Source organism: Juglans microcarpa x Juglans regia, chromosome 8D (assembly GCF_004785595.1).
Source record: "Juglans microcarpa x Juglans regia isolate MS1-56 chromosome 8D, Jm3101_v1.0, whole genome shotgun sequence".
Taxonomy (NCBI): Eukaryota; Viridiplantae; Streptophyta; class Magnoliopsida; order Fagales; family Juglandaceae; genus Juglans; species Juglans microcarpa x Juglans regia.
In genome coordinates this window covers 4,804,917-4,824,146 of record NC_054608.1, presented here as the reverse complement: position 1 = coordinate 4,824,146, position 19,230 = coordinate 4,804,917, and the positions used below count along the sequence as shown (strand labels likewise).

Here is a 19,230-nt window from a genome sequence, read left to right as displayed (position 1 = left end):
GCGGATCACATATGCCAGGGCCCTGCCTGCAGGATCAACACAAGGTAGTGCCCTATCTAAACTTGACAAGTATTTAGTCCAGAATATTGGCTACAAATTAGCCAAAACTTGTAACAGACATTATTTGATCTCAAACATTGTGTTTGATATGAAAACTTCACCATAACTTCAGTCACATAATGCATGAAATTCACGTTCTAACAAAATCAACCACACTTCAAGATGTCTTTTCACTGATATGGGCAATCAAAATTGAGGAGTTCTATGAATCGAAAATGTGGTGCAACATATGACATATAAAAGAGCACCTTTCTTGACTTTGCAACAGCTGCCGCAGCTGCTGCAGCTAGTTCATGTGCGGCTCGCAATTCATCAGAAGAGTTCTGAAAGCTGGCCTGACTTTCCATCTTAGCAGCAGCAGCTGCTGCTTGTTCCTGGAAACCATAGAGACTACAGTAAATTTTATTATCAAGAAAGATCAACATATAGTGTCAGAATATTTATGCTTTGTTTTCATAAAAAAGCATATTCAAAGTGGCAATGAATCTTTAACCTGAAGATACTCTTTGTTCATTTCCTCCCAGATAATCTTCTTGAAACGCATCTCCTCCTCATTGTTGAGATAGCCACTCACCTAGCAATACATACATTAACACATTCCTAACATAAGTAAATATTACTATGCATAATTGTGTTTATAAATATTACTACGCATAATTTTTTGGGACAAAGAAAATGTAACATCTAACTGACACAATGACTTTGGTTGCTCATCAAAAGATTTTTTTTTTTTTTTCTTTTTTTAATGGTGCTCATCTAAAGGATTTTCAAACCATGAGAATTAATCCCTTAAGATTCGAACTCACAAAAAAATAGAATTCCTGACAAGGGATATTATTATTGATGGGATGAGTTTTTGTATTTATACCATATCTTGGACATTCTTATATTTAATAGTATATACATATTTTTTAGCTATAAAATTCAGAATTCATAATACTTCTAGTCGTGGTTCTTATTAGATTTTATGTCATGTTTTCTTTCACCACTCTGTATAGGTGCTCCTCTTGTATCACCTTGTGTTCTTGGGTTGCACCCCTTTGTGATGATATTGTCGACCCAAAGCTTCCTCATAAAGATACTCATATGACAACAACTGAAAGTACATAAAGGGCATATATTGTTCCACTCCTGCACCTAGTTGAAAATCTTTGTGCGGCATGTGCACACCACTCATGAGACAAACATAATCTACAATGAGGTACAAATCTATATGGTAAATGCAATAAGCTACATACCTCAACATCATCAATATCAGAAAGGCCATCTGATTCATCATCACTGACCAAACTTGTACCCATGGATTTCTGGCATGCATCAGAAACACCATCTATTTCAATCTGATCTCCAATGGCAGCAGCTGAGATTGAATATTACTCAATATAAATTGCTTGCAGATGTGTTGTTGTACAAAAGTACAGGACTAGGATCTACTTTTAACTTCTGTTAAAAGTATTTTCATGTAACACTTACAATTACTATCATTCTCTTTCAGATCCAATCGTTCATTCTTGGTTGCCCTTTGGCTTCTTTCAAGCTAGAAAATAAATCAGATAAAAGAAGCAAAAATTAAGTTATTAATAATAAATTGGAATTTAGGCATACATGTTGATAACTTCTGAGAATCAGTAATATGCTAGAAGACAGACATGGAATAGATCCAAACTAATACTCCAAATTGTTTATTTTCAGTCTAGATGGGAATAGAAGACATGAGCCTTCACCCTCCATTTCTCTCTAATACATAAATTACCTATTTACTTCAAACTTATTAACATAAACATAAAAAAACAAATACAAACAATAAAGAAGTTAGAAATGGCAAGATAGGACCAACCATTTCAGTTACCTGTTCAATGTTTTCTGACCCTAGCGAAGGCTTTAAGAAAACATTCGATTTGTCCCCCTGGTTATTAGCAGATTCCATGGCTATTCTCTCCCTTTCAGCCCGCTGAAATGCAGGAGGTTCTGACCCACCATGCAGTCCCCCAGAAAGTTCAACAAACTACATCAACAAACAAGCATGAACATGAAGAAGCAAAGCTTGATGAAGAGCATGGACAGATGAAAAAAGATAGAGGAGTTACGTCTTCGTAACAACTTCTGCAAAGTCCATGAGCAAAATGATGTTTCCCACTATTTTTATGTTCACACAGCACTTCCCCAGACTTGAGAGACCTATCCTCTGATAGCTCGCATGCCTTAACCTCTGAAGCATTCTTAATCAACTCCTCAACCTATTAGAAAGCAATATACAAATAAAACCTTCAACCTCTTACTATAACAGAATCAAGTTCCTGCAAGCACAACATTTTATCTAAACAATGATGTTGGTTAAACCAAACTTCTTGTAAAAACTAACAAGCTGAACAATGGTGCATTATCATCAAGAATACACTCCGGCAACTGTAACAAGTACGCAACATTTACGACTGGTAGAGACAAACTTCTATGAATTAAGTTTACATGTTAAAAAATGTAACTAATAATTCGCTGTTATGGTCAATGAAAGGCCAATGTTACTGGCATGTCTTTTCATGACTTCCTTGCATCGCTAAACTAGCACGCATAGGCAATGCTCTTGTATATGTCCCATATACTAAGGCTTTAGTCTATCACATGATCAATAAAAATTTTGTTTAATGAAAGGCCAATGTTTTGATGTAGGAAAGCAGCACCAGAGAGCTTCTATGACGTTTCTTGAAAGGTTTCAGGGGCTGAAGGTTAGAGAAAATGTGAAGGGTCAGGCTTAGAATTTAAAAGATTTATTTAGTCTTGAAGGTTGAATCTTAATGGCTTTTATTCTGCTTACTAGAAATTGAAGAGATAGAAAAGGCCAAATAAAGGCAATGCCCAAACTTCCTCCTCCTCCAGCCATTTCTGGTAAGCAGAATAAAAGCCATTGAAACCCATTAAGATTGACAAATACACACTAACTTGAAGTTAGAATTGACAAAATCTTCTTAGAACTTTTCATATCATGAGACGTTATAGCATGCCTCAAAAGTAATCACTAAAGAAAGTAACAAATATCAAAATTTTTAAAATGTGTTCAATAAAGCGTGGTGCATCATGTTCTAATAGGAGTGAGACTTACCGTTAAGCTCCCTGAATCTGTATTCTCAAATTCCATCAATCGTTTTGTTAGCGTTACCTCACAAATATGTACAATTTTTACCTATTCAAAAGAGCATGGGTAGAGATAATCAAAAGTGGATCATGCTTGAAGAATTTTTTTTTTATAAGTAACTTGCACATATACTTGAAGAAACTTTTTGAGACAGATTATTGACCACATCTATTAAAGAAAGGTGGAAGAGGCTTGAATCATGATGTAATTCAATAAATTTTTTTTGATAGATAAGAAAGTTTTATTAAGACAAGTAAATATGCATAGCCCAAGTACATAGGAAGTAAAAATGCAGAAACCTAGTTACAAGTCAGGAACTAGAGAGATGATGTAATTCAATAATCCATCATAATCAACTTGTTTGATGATAGCAATTTATAAATTGCTTGTAACTTTCAGACAAGAAAGATGCAAACAAAACAACAGTTTGCTAAAATTACAAAATATGGAAGCAACATTGTTAAACATAATGCCTCTAAAACTAAAGATAACATGAGAACACGTGAACAATAAATCGTTGGGTAATGTGGCCAAAGTTAGAGAACAAATTTGCAATATAACAGCATCGGGGAATACTTAGAATTCTTTGACACGAGAGCACGACAAATTGGGGTCAGAAATGCCTATCCCCAAAAAATGTAGATGTAGGGACAAGGTTGAATCTTAGTTGACTTATTGTACGTCCTTGCACACGGAAGATTTAGGCCATGTTTGTGAAATAAATAAATAAAATCTCATTTTTTTATTATTAATAAGAAATTTTATTACCAAGAATAGGCACAGCCCAAGTACACAGGATGTATACAAAGGAAATACCTACTACACTCTAGAAAGCAGGAAAACTAAAACAGAAACAGATTCAGTACATTATCATCATTCCTTACAAAGATCTTAGCCCACAAACTCAAAGTAGAAAAGAAAAAATTCTGAAGATCTTCAAAAGAATGCTCTGTCTTCAAAACATCTCTCATTCCTTTACAGCCATAGACACGACATTAAATACAAAGGAATCACTCTCCATCTGCCAGTTACACATTTCCTTGCCTCAAAGCCACACCAATATGCAAGAAGATCCATAACCTCCTTAGGCATCACCCAAAATAAACCTGTCCGACCAATAACCTCATTCCACAAAGACTTTGACACCTCACAATGTAAAAAAAGATAATTTACAGATTCACCATCTTTCTTGCACATGACACACCAATCAGCAATACACAAACCATGTTTTCTAAGGTCATCCGTGGTCAATACTTTCCCCAGAGCAACCACCCAACTGAAGAACACCACCTTAGCAGGTACCTTCACCCTCCAAATGCTTTTCCAGGGGAATACACAGCTAGAATGACAATTAAGCACCTTACAAAAAGAACTAACTGAAAACCTGAAATTTCCAGCTTGGTCCCACAGTAGCCTGTCCTCTCTTCCTTGCATCACTTTTGAATTATAAATTCTTCCCAAAAAGTCTAAAGCAACATTCACTTCCCAGTCATTTGCATCTCTAATAAAGTCAACATTCCATAGAATATTATTATCCGTACATCGAAGATAATCTGCAACATTATCCCTTGCAATCCTGTAAAGAGATGGAAAATCTGATTTTAAGAGTTGATTCCTCACACCAAATGTCATGCCAAAAGAGAATCATCTTCCCTTCCCCCACTTTAAATTTAATATCCTCAACCTTTTTTTTTTTTTTATAAGTAAACGATTGTATAATAATGATAGACATAGCCCAAGTACACGAGATGGTATTCAAGAGGTAAGACCTATCTAGGTCGTAGCAATAGAAACAAGAAAGCCATGAAAATCAAGGCCATTAAAGTCTACAGCTATGGCCCATAGGAATACAATTCTAAAAAATAAAGATCTTAGTTCTGCTAGTGAACGCTCCTTATCTTCAAACGTCCGGTCGTTTCGCTCCTGCCACAGGCACCACATAATACAGATAGGTACCATCTTCCACATGACTTTGATTTGTAGAATACCTTCTGTATGTGTCCAGCTGGCCAAAAACTCAACCATTGTATAATGCCCAAGCTAAACTCTACTTGGCCGAACACTTCATTCCACAGTGCTCTAGCAACCTCGCAATGTAGTAAGAGATGATCTACAGTCTCGCCGGATTTCTTACACATGCAGCACCAATCTAGTATAATCACCCTGCGCTTCCTCACACGCAACTTGGTTTCTTGTAAGCATACTATGTCCGCCTTCCATTCACAAAGCAAATTTCTGATATGAAGATGCTTGTTGGCCTCGTTAAGCCAGCGGACATTCCAAGACACAATTTTGGGCTTCATATAGAAGATACTATCCCCTTACCTTTGGATCTATCTTGGCTTGAGCTGCCCTCATAATTCAATGACCACGTAAGTCTTTTTAGCTCCCTCTATTTCTTAGACCTAGATTTCTCAAGTTGAGTGTGACCCACCTCTATGGCAGTAAGTAAAGCCATAAACTGTTTCTCAAATCCCTCACACTCCATCCCCACACGATGTTGAATTTCCTTCACCTTAAGTAGAACCCAATCAGACACACTAGACTCGTTTGGTAACATGCAGTTCAGGGGTAAGGGCACCCCCTCTCTAGTAACCCATTACGGGTCCAATGGCGTCCCCATCGCCTCCTCTGCTAAGCATTTGTGGCCGCCCATTAACATCTTCCTCATCATTTCCAAAGAGGGGAAAAGCATCATTGTGTGCATCATCGTGAGATTTCCTTGCTGCTCATGTCTCGATATGCTACTCAAGCTACTGTAGAGCCTCCGCCGAAAGGGAAAGAGCTTCCTTGCTGTTCGTTGGCAGCGTCTGGCCACAATATGCCAGAGTCCCGACACAAGGTGGTAGAGAAAATTCCAGCTCTCTTTCAAGAACTACTGTCGTCAGCTCCTTGACTGTTGCCGGTACCCTTTGGGCCTCCGTCAAGGGTTCCTCGTAGGGGTGGGCTCCAACTCTGACCTCCGAGCTCCGACTCCGACCGGGGTCGGAGGTCAAAGCCCCCTCCAACTCTGACTTCGATTGGAGTCGGAGTTCGGAGCTCGAAGTTGGAGCTCCAATCGGAGTAGAAAATGGGCTCGAGCGAACAATATGTGTGATGTTTGCTCGAGATTGGAACAAAAAAAACCCGATATTTACAAAAGAGTCGGAGTTTAGAGCCCATGTGGGCTCCGACTCCGACTATTGGAATCAGAGTAACTCCGACTCCGAATTCCGCAAATTCCGGCTCCATTGGAGTCGAAGCCTTGTCGGAACTCAGACGAAGTTCAGAGTTCGAAAATTTTGCCCACCCCTAGTTCTTTGGCTGGTTGCTGGGCTCCTGCCAACTCTTCCGGCGAGGATGCAAGCCTCTTGTCGATAGGGGTCGTGGGTCACCCCCCTTTCAGATTCTCTACACAGGCTGGGCCCCAAGTTTTTCCTTTCTTGCGTTGTGCCCCACGGGCCAAGGCCCAGACGATTGACCCACCTTGCTAGGCCCACATGAGCTGCTCTATCCCACCACACTGGCTACTGAAGCCTTGCTGGGTCCAACGACTTCTGAGCCTAAGCCCTTTTTCGCTGCCCATCTAACGTTTCAATAAACCAGCTTTCTCCTCTCCTAGGCCCACACTAAGCCCATGTCTTTCCAGGCCCACCCCTGATTCTCCTTTATCCTCTATGCACCGTATTAGCCAATCTACTTAAAACTAAACGCCTGCCAACTGTGCCTTCACGTCCATCAACGTACTATGTACATCCTCCAATGCCATGCCGACAACAGGCTTGCCACCACCACCCTACCACTATGTGGTACAAGGAACTTTGCTAGCACCATGTCTGTTGCCCTTTCTTGCAACAGCATCAACGCCTCCTTGTATGAGTGTTTTTGCGGCTGAATCACCAGCGCCGATGGTCTTCTATAGGTGCTTCTCCCTTTGTAAACTCCCAAGGCCTCCCCTATCCTTCTCCATCCACTACCCTTTTCTTTAGGTATGAAGATAAAGTTTCGCTTGCCACCACCGCCATGTAACAGCCTGAAAACATTGGTGCACTGTTGCACTATGAAGTTGCAGTTGCCTTCCCTGACCGTGGTGTAAAAATCCTTATTTTCTCCCTTCAGCAATCTTCCAATGCCTTGGCCAACCATTGCACCATAGAGAACCCTAGTGTCAACTTAGTCATCACCTTCCAGCTTCTCTCTGTGATAAGGAAGAAACCTCCATCTTTCTCAAGTGAAAAAACTTTCGATTCTATCACTAAATCTTTAGAGAATCCCATCCTAATCACACCAACACCTCAAAACTCAGTCGTAAACTTGCCATCATAGACCACCCAACCTCATTGGAGAGAAAAATGGTTGTTTTCCATCGTCTAATTTTGGCTGTACGGAGAATTGTTTTTACCAAATGAGTATTCAACCTCCGTACAACATGTTTTCACACTCCCCCAACCTTTCCTAATAAACTTCCATAAACTCAACCCATACGCTTCTCTAATTTCATTAGAACACCAATCCCCCACCCACTCCCATATTTAACAACAACATCATTCTTCCATAAAGCCTCTCTCTCTCTCTTCATGATATCTCCAAAGCCATTTTCCAATGAGTGCTTTATTAAACAACCTCAAATTTCTCACCCCCAATCCTCCACAAGAAACCGGTTGACAAACCTTGTTCTAACTAGCCAAATGAAACTTCTTTTCCTCTCCTATTCCTCCCCATAAGAAACTGCAATAAATTTTCTGAATTCTTCTAGCAACCCCAGCCAGGAAAGGGAAAAGTGAAAGAAAATACGTAGAAAGATTAGTCAACGTACTCTTTATCAAAATAATTCTTTCCCCTTTAAACAAATATAACTTTTTCCAGCCAGCCAACCTTCTCTCAATCTTCTCAATCACCCCATCCCATATCAAAACATATTTGAAGCACCCAAGGGAAGACCAAGATACTTCAGAGGTAGTGAAGAAATCTTACACTTCAAAATATTAGCCAAATCTGAAATATTGCCTATGGCACTCAGGTACAATTTCATACTTGTTTAGGTTAATCTCGAGACCTGAGACAGCTTCAAAACATAACAAGAAGGCTCTCAAAGTTTGAATATGTTCTTGGTTGGACTCACTGAAAATCAAAGTGTCATCGACAAAAAGAAGATGAGCTAATTTATGCTATTCCGTTCCTCATTTCCCACCTCAAAACCTGACAAGTACCTTCCTTCTACCGCAGCTTCCAACATTCTACTCAACGCATCCATGACAAGGACAAAAAGAAAAGGAGATAGCGGATCTCCTCGTCTCAAATCACGTTAACTATTAAAAAACCCAACCGGGGTGCCATTCACCAAAATGGAAAATCTCGACGTCAAAATACAATGTTTGATCCACATACACCATTTCTCTCCAAAACCATATCTCCCAAGCAAATACAAGAGAAAATCCCAACTAACATCGTCATATGCTTTTTCCATGTCCAATTTAATCAGAATTCCAGATTCATTAGATTTAGTTCTGCTGTCCACATACTTGTTAGCAACTAAAACCGAGTCAAGAATTCGTCTCCCTTTTACAAAGGCATTTTGAGATTTCAATATAATATTCCCCAACACCACACTCATGCGACTAGCTAACATCTTAGAGATTATCTTGTATACCCCATTCACCAAACTAATAGGCCGAAAATCCCGCATCTCCACAGCCCCTACCTTTTTGTGAAAGTGCAATAAATGTAGCATTAAAACTTTTCTCAAATTTCATAAACGTATAAAATTCAAGAAAAACCTTTATAATATCATCCCGCACTATATCCCAACAAGATTGAAGGAAAACCATTGAGAAACCATTCGGACTCGGAGCCTTATCCCTTGCCATTCCTCTAACCATATCAAGAAGTTCATCCTCTTCAAAAGCCCTCTATAACCATTCTGAACTTGCCTGATCAATAGAGTAAAAAAATAGTCCATCAAGCTTTGGTCGCCACGAGTATCCTTCGCTAAACAACTTCTCATAGAAATTGACAATGTCATCTTTAATTACCTCTTAATATGAAATGATGTTTTCAACAACATGAAGAACCTCAAAAGCATTATTTCTTCGAAGAAAGTTTGCCATACGGTGAAAAACTTTCGTGCACTTGTCACCTTTCTCTAATTCATCCACCACCACTTTTTTTCTGTCCAATTCCTCTCCGGATATTTCCCTAGCAGCTCCCTTTCCTCCAAACTCTGCAACTGCTGCAACAAAAGTTTCCTTTTATTTTCTGTGTTCCCAAACTCCTTGACATTCCACTTCAAATCTGTTTTTAATGCTTTAAGTTTACCATCCAGTACAAAGCTTGGAGTACCAGAAAAAGAGTATGAAGACCACCACGACCTCACCCTATCCACAAAACCCTCAGCCTCCAACCACATATTTTCAAATTTAAAATACATTAGCCCTCTAAAAGTGCCCCCATTCTCCAGCATAATAGGATAATGGTCTGAACACATTCTCGGTAACCTTTTCTGCCTCAAATCAGGAAAACGAACCTCCCAAGAAGCTGAAACCAGAAATCTGTCCAGCCTAGACCATGCCCTTCCATTGGACCACGTAAAATCCCCACCAACCATCATTAGATCGATCAAACCAAGCTCAAAAATCAGATCTGACAAGGCATTCATGGCATGCGAGAAATAATTATCCCCACTCGCTTGCTAGGGAACTGTGTAATGTTGAAATCCCCTCCAAAATACCAAGGAACATCCCAACAGCAGCAAACACCTGCCATTTCATCCCATAAAATAGTCCTACTATTATCCACGTTAGGACCATAAATCCCCGCAAAAGCCCATCAAATCCATCATCCACACTTTTGAAACGGCAAGCAACCATAAACTCTCCCACATAATGATATACCAACTCCATTAACCTCCTATCCCACATAACAATGATACCACCTGAAGCCCCTTTCGAAACTAATTCAACCCATCCCACACATTGACAGCTCCATAAACTGTTCACAATTGTTTGATTAACTAACTTCAGCTTGGTTTCTTGGAAACAAATAACATCAGCACTCCACTTTCGAATCATATTCTTTACCCGAAGACGTTTTCTATAGTCGTTTAGCCCCCTCACATTCCAAGAGATGATTGCTGGTTTCATTGATGACTATGAACAATCCTCTCCTTGCCTTTATCTCTAAAGGCACTTCCTCCCTTTGTATTATAATTAACGGAACACGATAACCTCTTCAATTCCCTCTCCTTCTTTAGAGCAGATCTAGCCAATGAATCCTTCTTTAGAGCGGATCTAGCCAATGAAGGTTGACCAGCCTCTATAGCTATTAGAAGTGCTCTAAATTGTTCCTCAAATTTGACAGAAGAGATTCCCATACAATCCTTGATTTCATCCACTTTCCTCATCACCCAATCAGATGAAGAATTGGGCCTCCTCAGGGTTCCGATTCTCAGATCTAAGTAAATGAAGAGTCATCGTAGGATAATCCCCTATCGAAGAGCCTCTCGAAGACTCGCCTTCCGCCATCAACCCTGTTTGTGACGTCGAAGTGCCTGTCGGAGTCACCGAGCCCTTGGGTTGGGCCTCCATTCCCCTTGGGCTTTTGGAGCCTTGTATTTCGAGTAAGGGCTTTGCCCTTTAGAGACGAGGCCTGTTTGCTAGGCCTCAATCCGGCCCGTCTGCTGTCCTAACTTTAAGACCCTCAGGCCCACTCCGCAGCTCCCCCATCCTTTTTCCTTCTTCCTTATCCACTAAATTTAGCTACAAACCCAACCCTTCATCTACCTTCTTCAACAATGACTCCAACCTCTCCTTCCAGCAGTAACACCGCCCTTACGTGCCACAGAGACCCTTCGACTTCTCCAACTTTCTGCAACACCTTAGCAGGCCAACCATTCTTCCTTCCATCCATCCATCTACTTCCGCCACAAAACATCATTCCTTTTGACACCATCCAACACCAATTCATCCTTCCTAAATTTACCAATGCCATAAATCTGTTGAGGACCAGAACCCTCTTGCCTTGGATTCGTTAAGATCGACAGGTAAGAAACTTCACGATGATGGTTAACACCTTTCGAAGATGAATCAGAAATCACCTTCTTATTTCTGGAATCCCGTTCACCACCACCATTCATAAGAACAACTCTGTTTTCAAAAACTGAAACTAAGTTCCTAAAATTAACCATCTCTCTCATTAATTTCACAAAACCTACCCAACCACCCCCTATCCTCCCTTCTGGAATCACTATGATTCCATTCCCCATACCAGTGCCAAACTCAAGCAGCTTCATAAATCTGTCAAATGCGTTTTGACACTTTTGGACCATAAAAACTCCATTACCTTCCCCTTTTGTCTGAAAAGAAACTTTATTGCCCGATAACCTCAGACAGTCCTCCACCACCTTTGCCATCCAAATAACCATTCCTCCACTAACATTAAGGGACTTAGACATCTTCCTACTCCACTCAATAATATAGAAAAAGTTACCACCTTTCCTACTAAACACAAACCTCTTAGCTTCAATCCAAAAACTAAGAACCATCTTCAACAAACTAAAGATAAAACTAAAAGAAGAAAAAAGACAGGGGGAACACGAATCAGGGAAGCAAAGAAATATTAAGGACTATCCCTAGTGAGAAGCGCTAGGAATGGAAGATGAAAGGTCATACCGAGAGAGAGAGAGAGTTTTCAAGTCTCATTTTTGGTGTGTCAGATATGTTTGTCATCATTTAAGACGTTTTCACTCCCAAATATACAACATACACAATAATCTCTATCACAACTTTTTTTAGTTCTCCTTCAACATTCCTTCACTGCATAGTGCTTCCTTAAGTATACACACCTAAATGAGAGAAAAATATTGTTATAAGTACCTAAAAGAAGTTTAGGAAACAGTGAATGTCCTCAAGCAAACGATAAGCAGATTACTATATAGGAAATGTGTTAGACAAATCAATGGGGAGTGGGCATATGGAAAAAGACCCAAGCTAGAAATCTAGAGACTAGATTTTGAAAAATGCAAAATGATTACACATAACACTGAGAACAACTTTACATGATTCAACCTTTGGCTCACACATAAAATGACAATAACAATGATAATGAGAATGCCATTTTATTTTTATTCCTACATTATTATCATCCTCATCATAATTATTACAAGTAATGATTATTAACAATAATAAAATCTCAGTAAGATGAAAAGCACAAAGCAAAAAACGGCTGCCTCACCCTCATGTACCCATGGCCCTCACATCCTTTCTCTTTTGGCTAATAAAACGCCAACCATAGATTATAAAAGAATTAAAATTTTATAAGACCCTCAACTCGACTCAAGTAACCTTTGATTCTAGTTAAATTAGCTTTACTTATCCTTTTCTAAACCACCAGTGGAATCGCCTACATGTAGCCTTTTGTGCAACGTTATCTTATTAATTATTAAATCTCTTATCCTCCCTTTATCACTTTTTTTTTTTTTTTTGTAAGTAAACATATTTTATTGATCAAAGAATTAGGCATAGCCCGATACAAACACATGAACAACTATATGCCCTAATTAAGGAGCGAGAGAGACAAGAAAGTCATGTAGGTCCATGTCGTTGAAATCAACAGCAATGGCCCAAGTACATAGAGTGCTGTAAAATAAAGCTATAAGTTCCTCTAGCGATCTCTCATTGTCTTCAAATGTCTGCGCATTGCGCTCCTGCCTCAAACACCACATGATGCATATAGGGATCATCTTCTAAACCGCTTTAATCTGCTGCATGCCTCCTATATTTGTCCAGCACTGCCACCACAGTCTCCGGCATAACCCAAGCCAGCTCTACTCTACCGAACACCTCATACCACAAAACCCTTGCTATCTCACAATGTAGTAGGAGATGGTCCACCAACTCGCCCCCTCCCCTACACATGCAACACCAATCTGCTATGATAACCCTCATTTTCCTCAAGTTATCAATTGTGAGGATCTTGCCCAAAGATGTTGTCCACACGAAGAATGCAGCTTTGGGGGGCGCCTTATGTCTCTAAAGCCTTCTCCAAGGAAACTGAATGTTGGGCTCTTGAGTGAGAGCCTTATATAAAAGAGTGAACCGAAAATACACCTTTCCCAGAGGTTGATCACCACAACCCATCTTCTTGTTGATTGCTCGGTTTCACGGAGTACAAAAGGCTGTAAAAGTCAGCAAAATTGCTCTCATCTCCCAATCTTGTGCTGCCCTACTAAAACTGATATTCCAATGGATCTACCCACCCAATAACCCCATGACATCCGCCACTGAAACGTCTTTAGCACTAGCAATTTGGAATAGTGAAGGAAATAAATCTTGTAGGGCAATATCACCACACCATATATCTTTCCAGAATTTAATCCTAGAGCCCTCACCCAACTGGAATCGAGTATGTCGAGTAAAGACCCCCCCCCCCCCCCATCCTCTTCTAATGTGTTTCCACAACCCCACTCCACCATAGGCTCCTCTAACTTCTTTAGTACTCCATCCCCCCCTAAGACCTCCATATTTGCGCTTAATCACCAACTTCCACAAGGCTTCTGGTTCCTTATTATATCTCTACAACCATTTTCTGAGTAGCGCTCGATTAAAAGTCCTCATATTTCTAATACCCAAATCATTATTGGAGATAGGACGACATACCGTTTCCCACTTCACTAGATGGAATTTGAACTCCTCCCCTAAACCGCCCCACGAGAAGTCACGTTGGAGTTTCTCAATTATGCATGCCACACTTGCAGGTATAGGAAAAGTGATAAAAAAATAAGTTGGTAGGTTAGAAAGTGTACTCTTGATCAAGGTAATCTTGCCACCTTTCGATAAGTACATTCTCTTCCATCCCGCTAGTCTCTTCTAAACCCACTATCACTTCTCTAGACTCTAGAATCATATATTTCTACATCTACCAATGTCATTTTAGGCCTACCCATTCCATCTTTGCATTCTAACTTGAATTAAATCATTCTTACTGGCATGTTAATTATTATCCTTTACACATGTCCAAACCCTGTTTAAGCGACGCCCCCCTCATCTTTTCTTTAATAGGAATCATCTCACATTTAAACATATGACTCCATTCCTGAATTCCAACATACTCATCTTAAACAATTTCCCATTCAACAAGAAAAAATAAAATAAAATATAACCACGAATACCATGAAATATTATGCAGGTAAAAAATACCCATATTAAGACCCTACAAAACATAACTGTCGGCTACAAAAGGATCAAACTCCCACGATTTAGATCTAAAACATCTATGCATTGATTTGGACTCTTTTAGGCTTCTAGGATTGTAGAACATGATTTCAGATTTATGTTGGAATTTCCAAGAAATCATTCTTTCATTCACTCCCTATATACTTTTTTCTTCTCAACAATCTGCTTGGTATTGGAAAAAGTTTAGAGTAAAAGGTCCACTAACTAATGGATCAATGCATCAACTTTTTATGTAAGCAATCCTAGATGCCTAACGTACAATGCATCAATTTGCACACAACAGAAATTTCCACTAGAAACTTTACCCAAAATATACTGAAGTGGATTGCAAACATCTATGCGGTAAGCTGGACTTACAATGTCAGACTTTGAAAATCTGTATCCATGTGAAAGGGCAGATATATATAATGCTGCACCACACAGCCCACTAGGTTTTCTGCCTGTCTGTGAATGATATAAGATCCAAGTAAGTTTCGCGGTCATCAAACATAGAAAAAATCAGCTGCCATATATGAGTGCTTTTACCTGAATCCAATCTCTTTTCATGCTTGCTATAATGTGTAATGCAGTTCCACAGACCTTCATGTTCCTTTCCTTCAATAGTTCTACAAAAAAGAAAAATTGCTTCTTCAAAATAGTTGGCAAATAGGTTTTGTTTACATTTGAAACAAATATAATGGGTCATACCGCTTTCAATGAATCTGCTAGCTCTAATCCCTAATAGTATATCTAATGAACTATAATGTGTCGTATCATAAAACTCCTTTCTAACATGCCATGTCTATCGCCTAATAAACAAAAGTAATGTCTTCTTCCAAAGTTTTCAGATGTACCCATTATAAATATTTCTCTCTTCTTTTTTGTCCTCAATTATTTTCTTCTTTATCTTAGCTCATTACGGGAACACGTAGTCTTACACTGCTTCTACATTCTCAGGATCTTTTGACATACAGAACTATAAATTTTAAGGATTGAGTTTATTCCAAGGATAAAAGCAAAAAACAGATGAACCCAAAAGGTGCAACAGGCTTTCTTCAGGAAGTAGTTTTTAAAGCATAAAATAATCAAATACGGGATTGAAGTTACCAAGTATACTATATCCTCATTTTTTACTGGACCAAGAGTCAAAGACTCTGCAGTTCCTCTTTTTTATCCTATATTCTCTAGAACCACACTTGGTCTACTAATCTAATGCCAAAAAATTAAGCAAGTTAAAAGGACGTAGGCCACAAACACTGGAAAATTTCCCAATCAGAGAAGAGGGGAAAAATAAATATAAAGGAAACAAGAGCTGGAAATACAATTTCTTGGAATGTGACTATCAACAGGGAATAGTAGATTCTTACTTTCTGCAAACCGAGGAATATAAAGTGAAGGATCAACAGGTTTTACAATAGTAGGATGCTCTCCAAGGCTTAGAAGTTGGCAAAGCTGCAAAAATACAGCGCCTAGCACATAACTGCCGAATTGTTTTGAAAAAACAAAAGCTGAGGTAAATAATGCAAGTCAAATGACATGAATTCAATATTGTATAATCAATAAACTATTTAATCTTAATATTGACTGCACATAGAAAATCAAAAAGTTGATACTAAAGTAGGTTCTCTCTTACACATTTATCCCTAGAAACTCTGAAAAATCAATAAGAAGAAATGGCTTTGGATCTCTAGCTACACTGCAAAAAACATAAAAAGATAGCCTTATTTACTGAGTCCCATTCATGAAATCTAACACATGATACAATCATTTTTACAAGCAAATCAAAACACCAACTACTGTCATCCAAAACAAATAAAAGCTATGAAACAATTGATAGGTAAATTCAAAAGTATACATTGAATCCTTCAAACGATTCAGCTCATAAAATAGAGGTCACTGCTTTGAATCTCCTCCTTTCCCCTCTCCCTTCTGCCCTTAGGGCCTCTCATCCAAAAGTAAAAGTAAAAAACCCTCATTGACCAGATAAATAGAACTCAAGCAGTATACTTTGTTTCGTAGGATTATTTACATTCAATAGTCCATTTATTAATTCATTCCTTCAACTCCAAGTTCTTAAATGTCAATTAAATGTTTCAAGATTCTTGACAGCCCACCTTTGTCTCAGTAGAGTCTTTCAATGGGCATGTGTCAGTCCTCTTTCCACATTGTTGTATAAGACCCTTTGAGTCTTTCATGACTATAATGTCGGGGCCCTCTAATTTTAAATATATAAATACAAAATAATGTAGAACTAGTTTTGCATGGCCTAACTATAATTTCACAATTTAAGGAATCCCACATAAGAGTTGCTTACCGACATGCAATATAAAGGCAGGCAGCAGCAACTTGCTCTGTTCTACGCCCCCTAGTAAAATTCCGTTCAACTGCTATCTGCAAAAAGTTACACCCAAATTAAATGTTTGACAAATAATATTCCATTGAGGATACCATAGCAACCAAAAACGTTATATACCTGATAAAATGAACAGGCGGGATTAATTATAGAGTCACCACCACTTATATTAAAGGCTGCAACCATACGATCTATCTCATCTCTCCCTGCCATATAATAAAAAAAATATATATGTTTGATTAGAGATGAACTATCTCGTGAGCCAGAAAATATAGGCCTTCCTGGACAGTAACTGAAATATCAAAATAAATGAGATTTATATGCATATAACACATGCGTCACCATATTACAAAAATCCCTAGGAATATCATGCATGGTAAACCCAGACAATATTTCCTCAAAGGCTCTCTCTCTATAGAAATCATTATATCCACTAAACTTAAGTTGATGTATACCAAAAGAATATTAGCATGCGTCTTAATTGAAACTTTGAGCAAAGTATTGTAACAATCCAAGGAAAAACCAAACCACATATGGGCCTATTCTCCAAAAGTACTAATCAAGATTACGATTGGAGCTCCTTGAAATCATTAGGGCAAGAACTTATCTTTCCCAAGTAATGTCTATTTACCACTCTCATATACTAAACATGGGCCATTGCAAGTATAATCTAAACATTGCTTAGATAAAACTTCGAGAGCCAAATTCCCAGAGTTTGAGAGTGAAAAATGTATTTTTTACACAAAAAAAAAATCATAAACCAGAAGTGCAAAGGTTATGAATACTATAGTATTTACTTCCAGAAAATAGCTTGATACTACGGTCACACATGGCTTACTAGTCCAAACTCAGTTGCCTCAAGCTTTGAATTTTATCTAGGATATTTTACAAAACACACTGTAAGTTTATGCACACAACAATATTTCTTTTACAACGATGTTACACTCTGAAATTGAAACTGAAGCTCACAATATGATAAACTAAAACAAGAAAGATGTAGAAGTAAACATTTACAAGTCATAATACGATACCTTTATCTATGGTCCTCCTAAATGATTCTGAATAACCACTTTGAATGGATTTTACATAAGAACCTGCCACTCGACTCTGTAGATAAAGATTTCCAGGACAAAAAAATAAATATGGAATAAAAAGCAAAATGCAAGTATAACATACTTTCAACTGATCATAAGCATTTAAAAAATAATGCAACTCTTTTTTATTTTTATAATTAATAAGAAACTTTATTACTCCAACGCACAAGTAATCTATATTTCACTAAAAGATATAATTCTGCTCATGTTTTGAGATTATTATATATGAGCAATAAAAGATTTTCTTGATATTCACAGAACGCAAATGCACAAGAGACATAGACAAGAGAGCCACCTAATTAGAAGTAGGAGATGATACAAGGAAATCACAGAAGCTTAGTCCATTAAAATCTAAGGCAATTGCCCAAAGAAAGATAGTTTTGAAGAAGAAAATGATAGTTTGTCCATTGTCCACCTGAGGTCTTCAAAATTTCTATCACTTATTTCCCTCCAAATGCGCCAGTAATCAGAAAGGGGCCACCTTTCAAGCTGCTGCAATTTTTGTACTGCAGTATAATCGTCTCTAATGTGCAAGATGGTATACTATCCTTCTAGGCATAACCCAAGCTTTTTTTGATAGGTAATCAATAAATTTTATTCATAGAAATAGGCAAAGTCTAGGTACGCAAGTAGTATACATGAGAAGCACCTAACTAGAGGTTACAATCGAAAGTAGAAGGCCATGGACACTTAGTACGTTACAAACTATGGCCCCCGCCCATAAGAACAATGACTTCAAAAAGAAAATTTTTAGCTCATCCGTTGTTCTCTCGCGATCTTCAAAGCTTCTAGCATTTCTCTCCCTCCAAATACACCAACACATACAAATAGGAATCATTTGCCAAATGGCCACCACCTGTGAGTTACCGTGAAGGCCTCTCTAACTTGCGAGGAAATCCACCAATCTAAGAGGCATGACCCATGACAATCCAATTCTTGTAAAAAAATATCCCACATGATCCTGGCCACCTCACAGTGTAAAAGCAAATGATCTATTGATTCCTCATGCTTCTTACACATACAACACCAATCCAACACAATTACCCGGCATTTCCTCAGATTATCAGTAGTTAGGATCTTGTCCAAACAAAAAAAGTCGCTTTTGAAGGAGTTTTCGTCTACCATATACTCTTCCACGGGGAACATGGTCATTCCAGGACTCGTTAAAACTTGGTAAAATGATCTAACAGTGAAATTACCTTTCTTGGAATGACTCCAGTGCATCTTATCGTCAGTGCCCCTGGCATACTTACTGAATACAATGCCGTAAAGAACTCTGTAATAGTCTCCAACTCCCAATCTTGGGCTGCCCTGATGAAATCAATATTCCATTGAGGGGAGCCATTGGAAAAGACCAAAAGGTCGGCAAATGCTGCATCCTTTTCTCTTGCGAGCTCAAAGATAGCA

General features: G+C 38.6%; 2 protein-coding genes across 7 annotated transcripts in view; both read right to left on the bottom strand.

Moving 5' to 3' along the window:
* The window catches only part of LOC121243375 (transcription factor IIIB 60 kDa subunit-like), a 64,735-nt gene that overhangs the window by 2,570 nt on the left and 42,935 nt on the right, over positions 1 to 19,230 (bottom strand). For 5 of the 6 annotated variants that reach the window (XM_041141489.1, XM_041141490.1, XM_041141488.1 and 2 more), the window contains 14 exons: positions 17,761 to 17,836; positions 16,850 to 16,935; positions 16,691 to 16,767; positions 16,010 to 16,072; positions 15,744 to 15,856; positions 14,923 to 15,002; positions 14,755 to 14,841; positions 3,158 to 3,238; positions 2,148 to 2,297; positions 1,910 to 2,065; positions 1,535 to 1,597; positions 1,299 to 1,424; positions 554 to 634; positions 309 to 434 (listed from right to left, as the gene is read on the bottom strand). In XM_041141489.1, coding sequence (XP_040997423.1) covers positions 309 to 434; positions 554 to 634; positions 1,299 to 1,424; positions 1,535 to 1,597; positions 1,910 to 2,065; positions 2,148 to 2,297; positions 3,158 to 3,238; positions 14,755 to 14,841; positions 14,923 to 15,002; positions 15,744 to 15,856; positions 16,010 to 16,072; positions 16,691 to 16,767; positions 16,850 to 16,935; positions 17,761 to 17,836 — 1,365 coding nt within the window. The remainder of the gene's footprint in view (positions 1 to 308; positions 435 to 553; positions 635 to 1,298; positions 1,425 to 1,534; positions 1,598 to 1,909; positions 2,066 to 2,147; positions 2,298 to 3,157; positions 3,239 to 14,754; positions 14,842 to 14,922; positions 15,003 to 15,743; positions 15,857 to 16,009; positions 16,073 to 16,690; positions 16,768 to 16,849; positions 16,936 to 17,760; positions 17,837 to 19,230) is intronic. The other variant, XM_041141493.1, reaches the window with a different exon arrangement.
* LOC121243380 lies at positions 11,076 to 12,310 on the bottom strand. The gene is made up of 2 exons (XM_041141498.1): positions 11,677 to 12,310; positions 11,076 to 11,547 (listed from the first exon to the last, which is right to left on the bottom strand). Exons 1-2 carry the CDS (start codon positions 11,706 to 11,708, stop codon positions 11,079 to 11,081), a joined length of 501 nt encoding a protein of 166 aa, XP_040997432.1. The 5' UTR covers positions 11,709 to 12,310; the 3' UTR covers positions 11,076 to 11,078.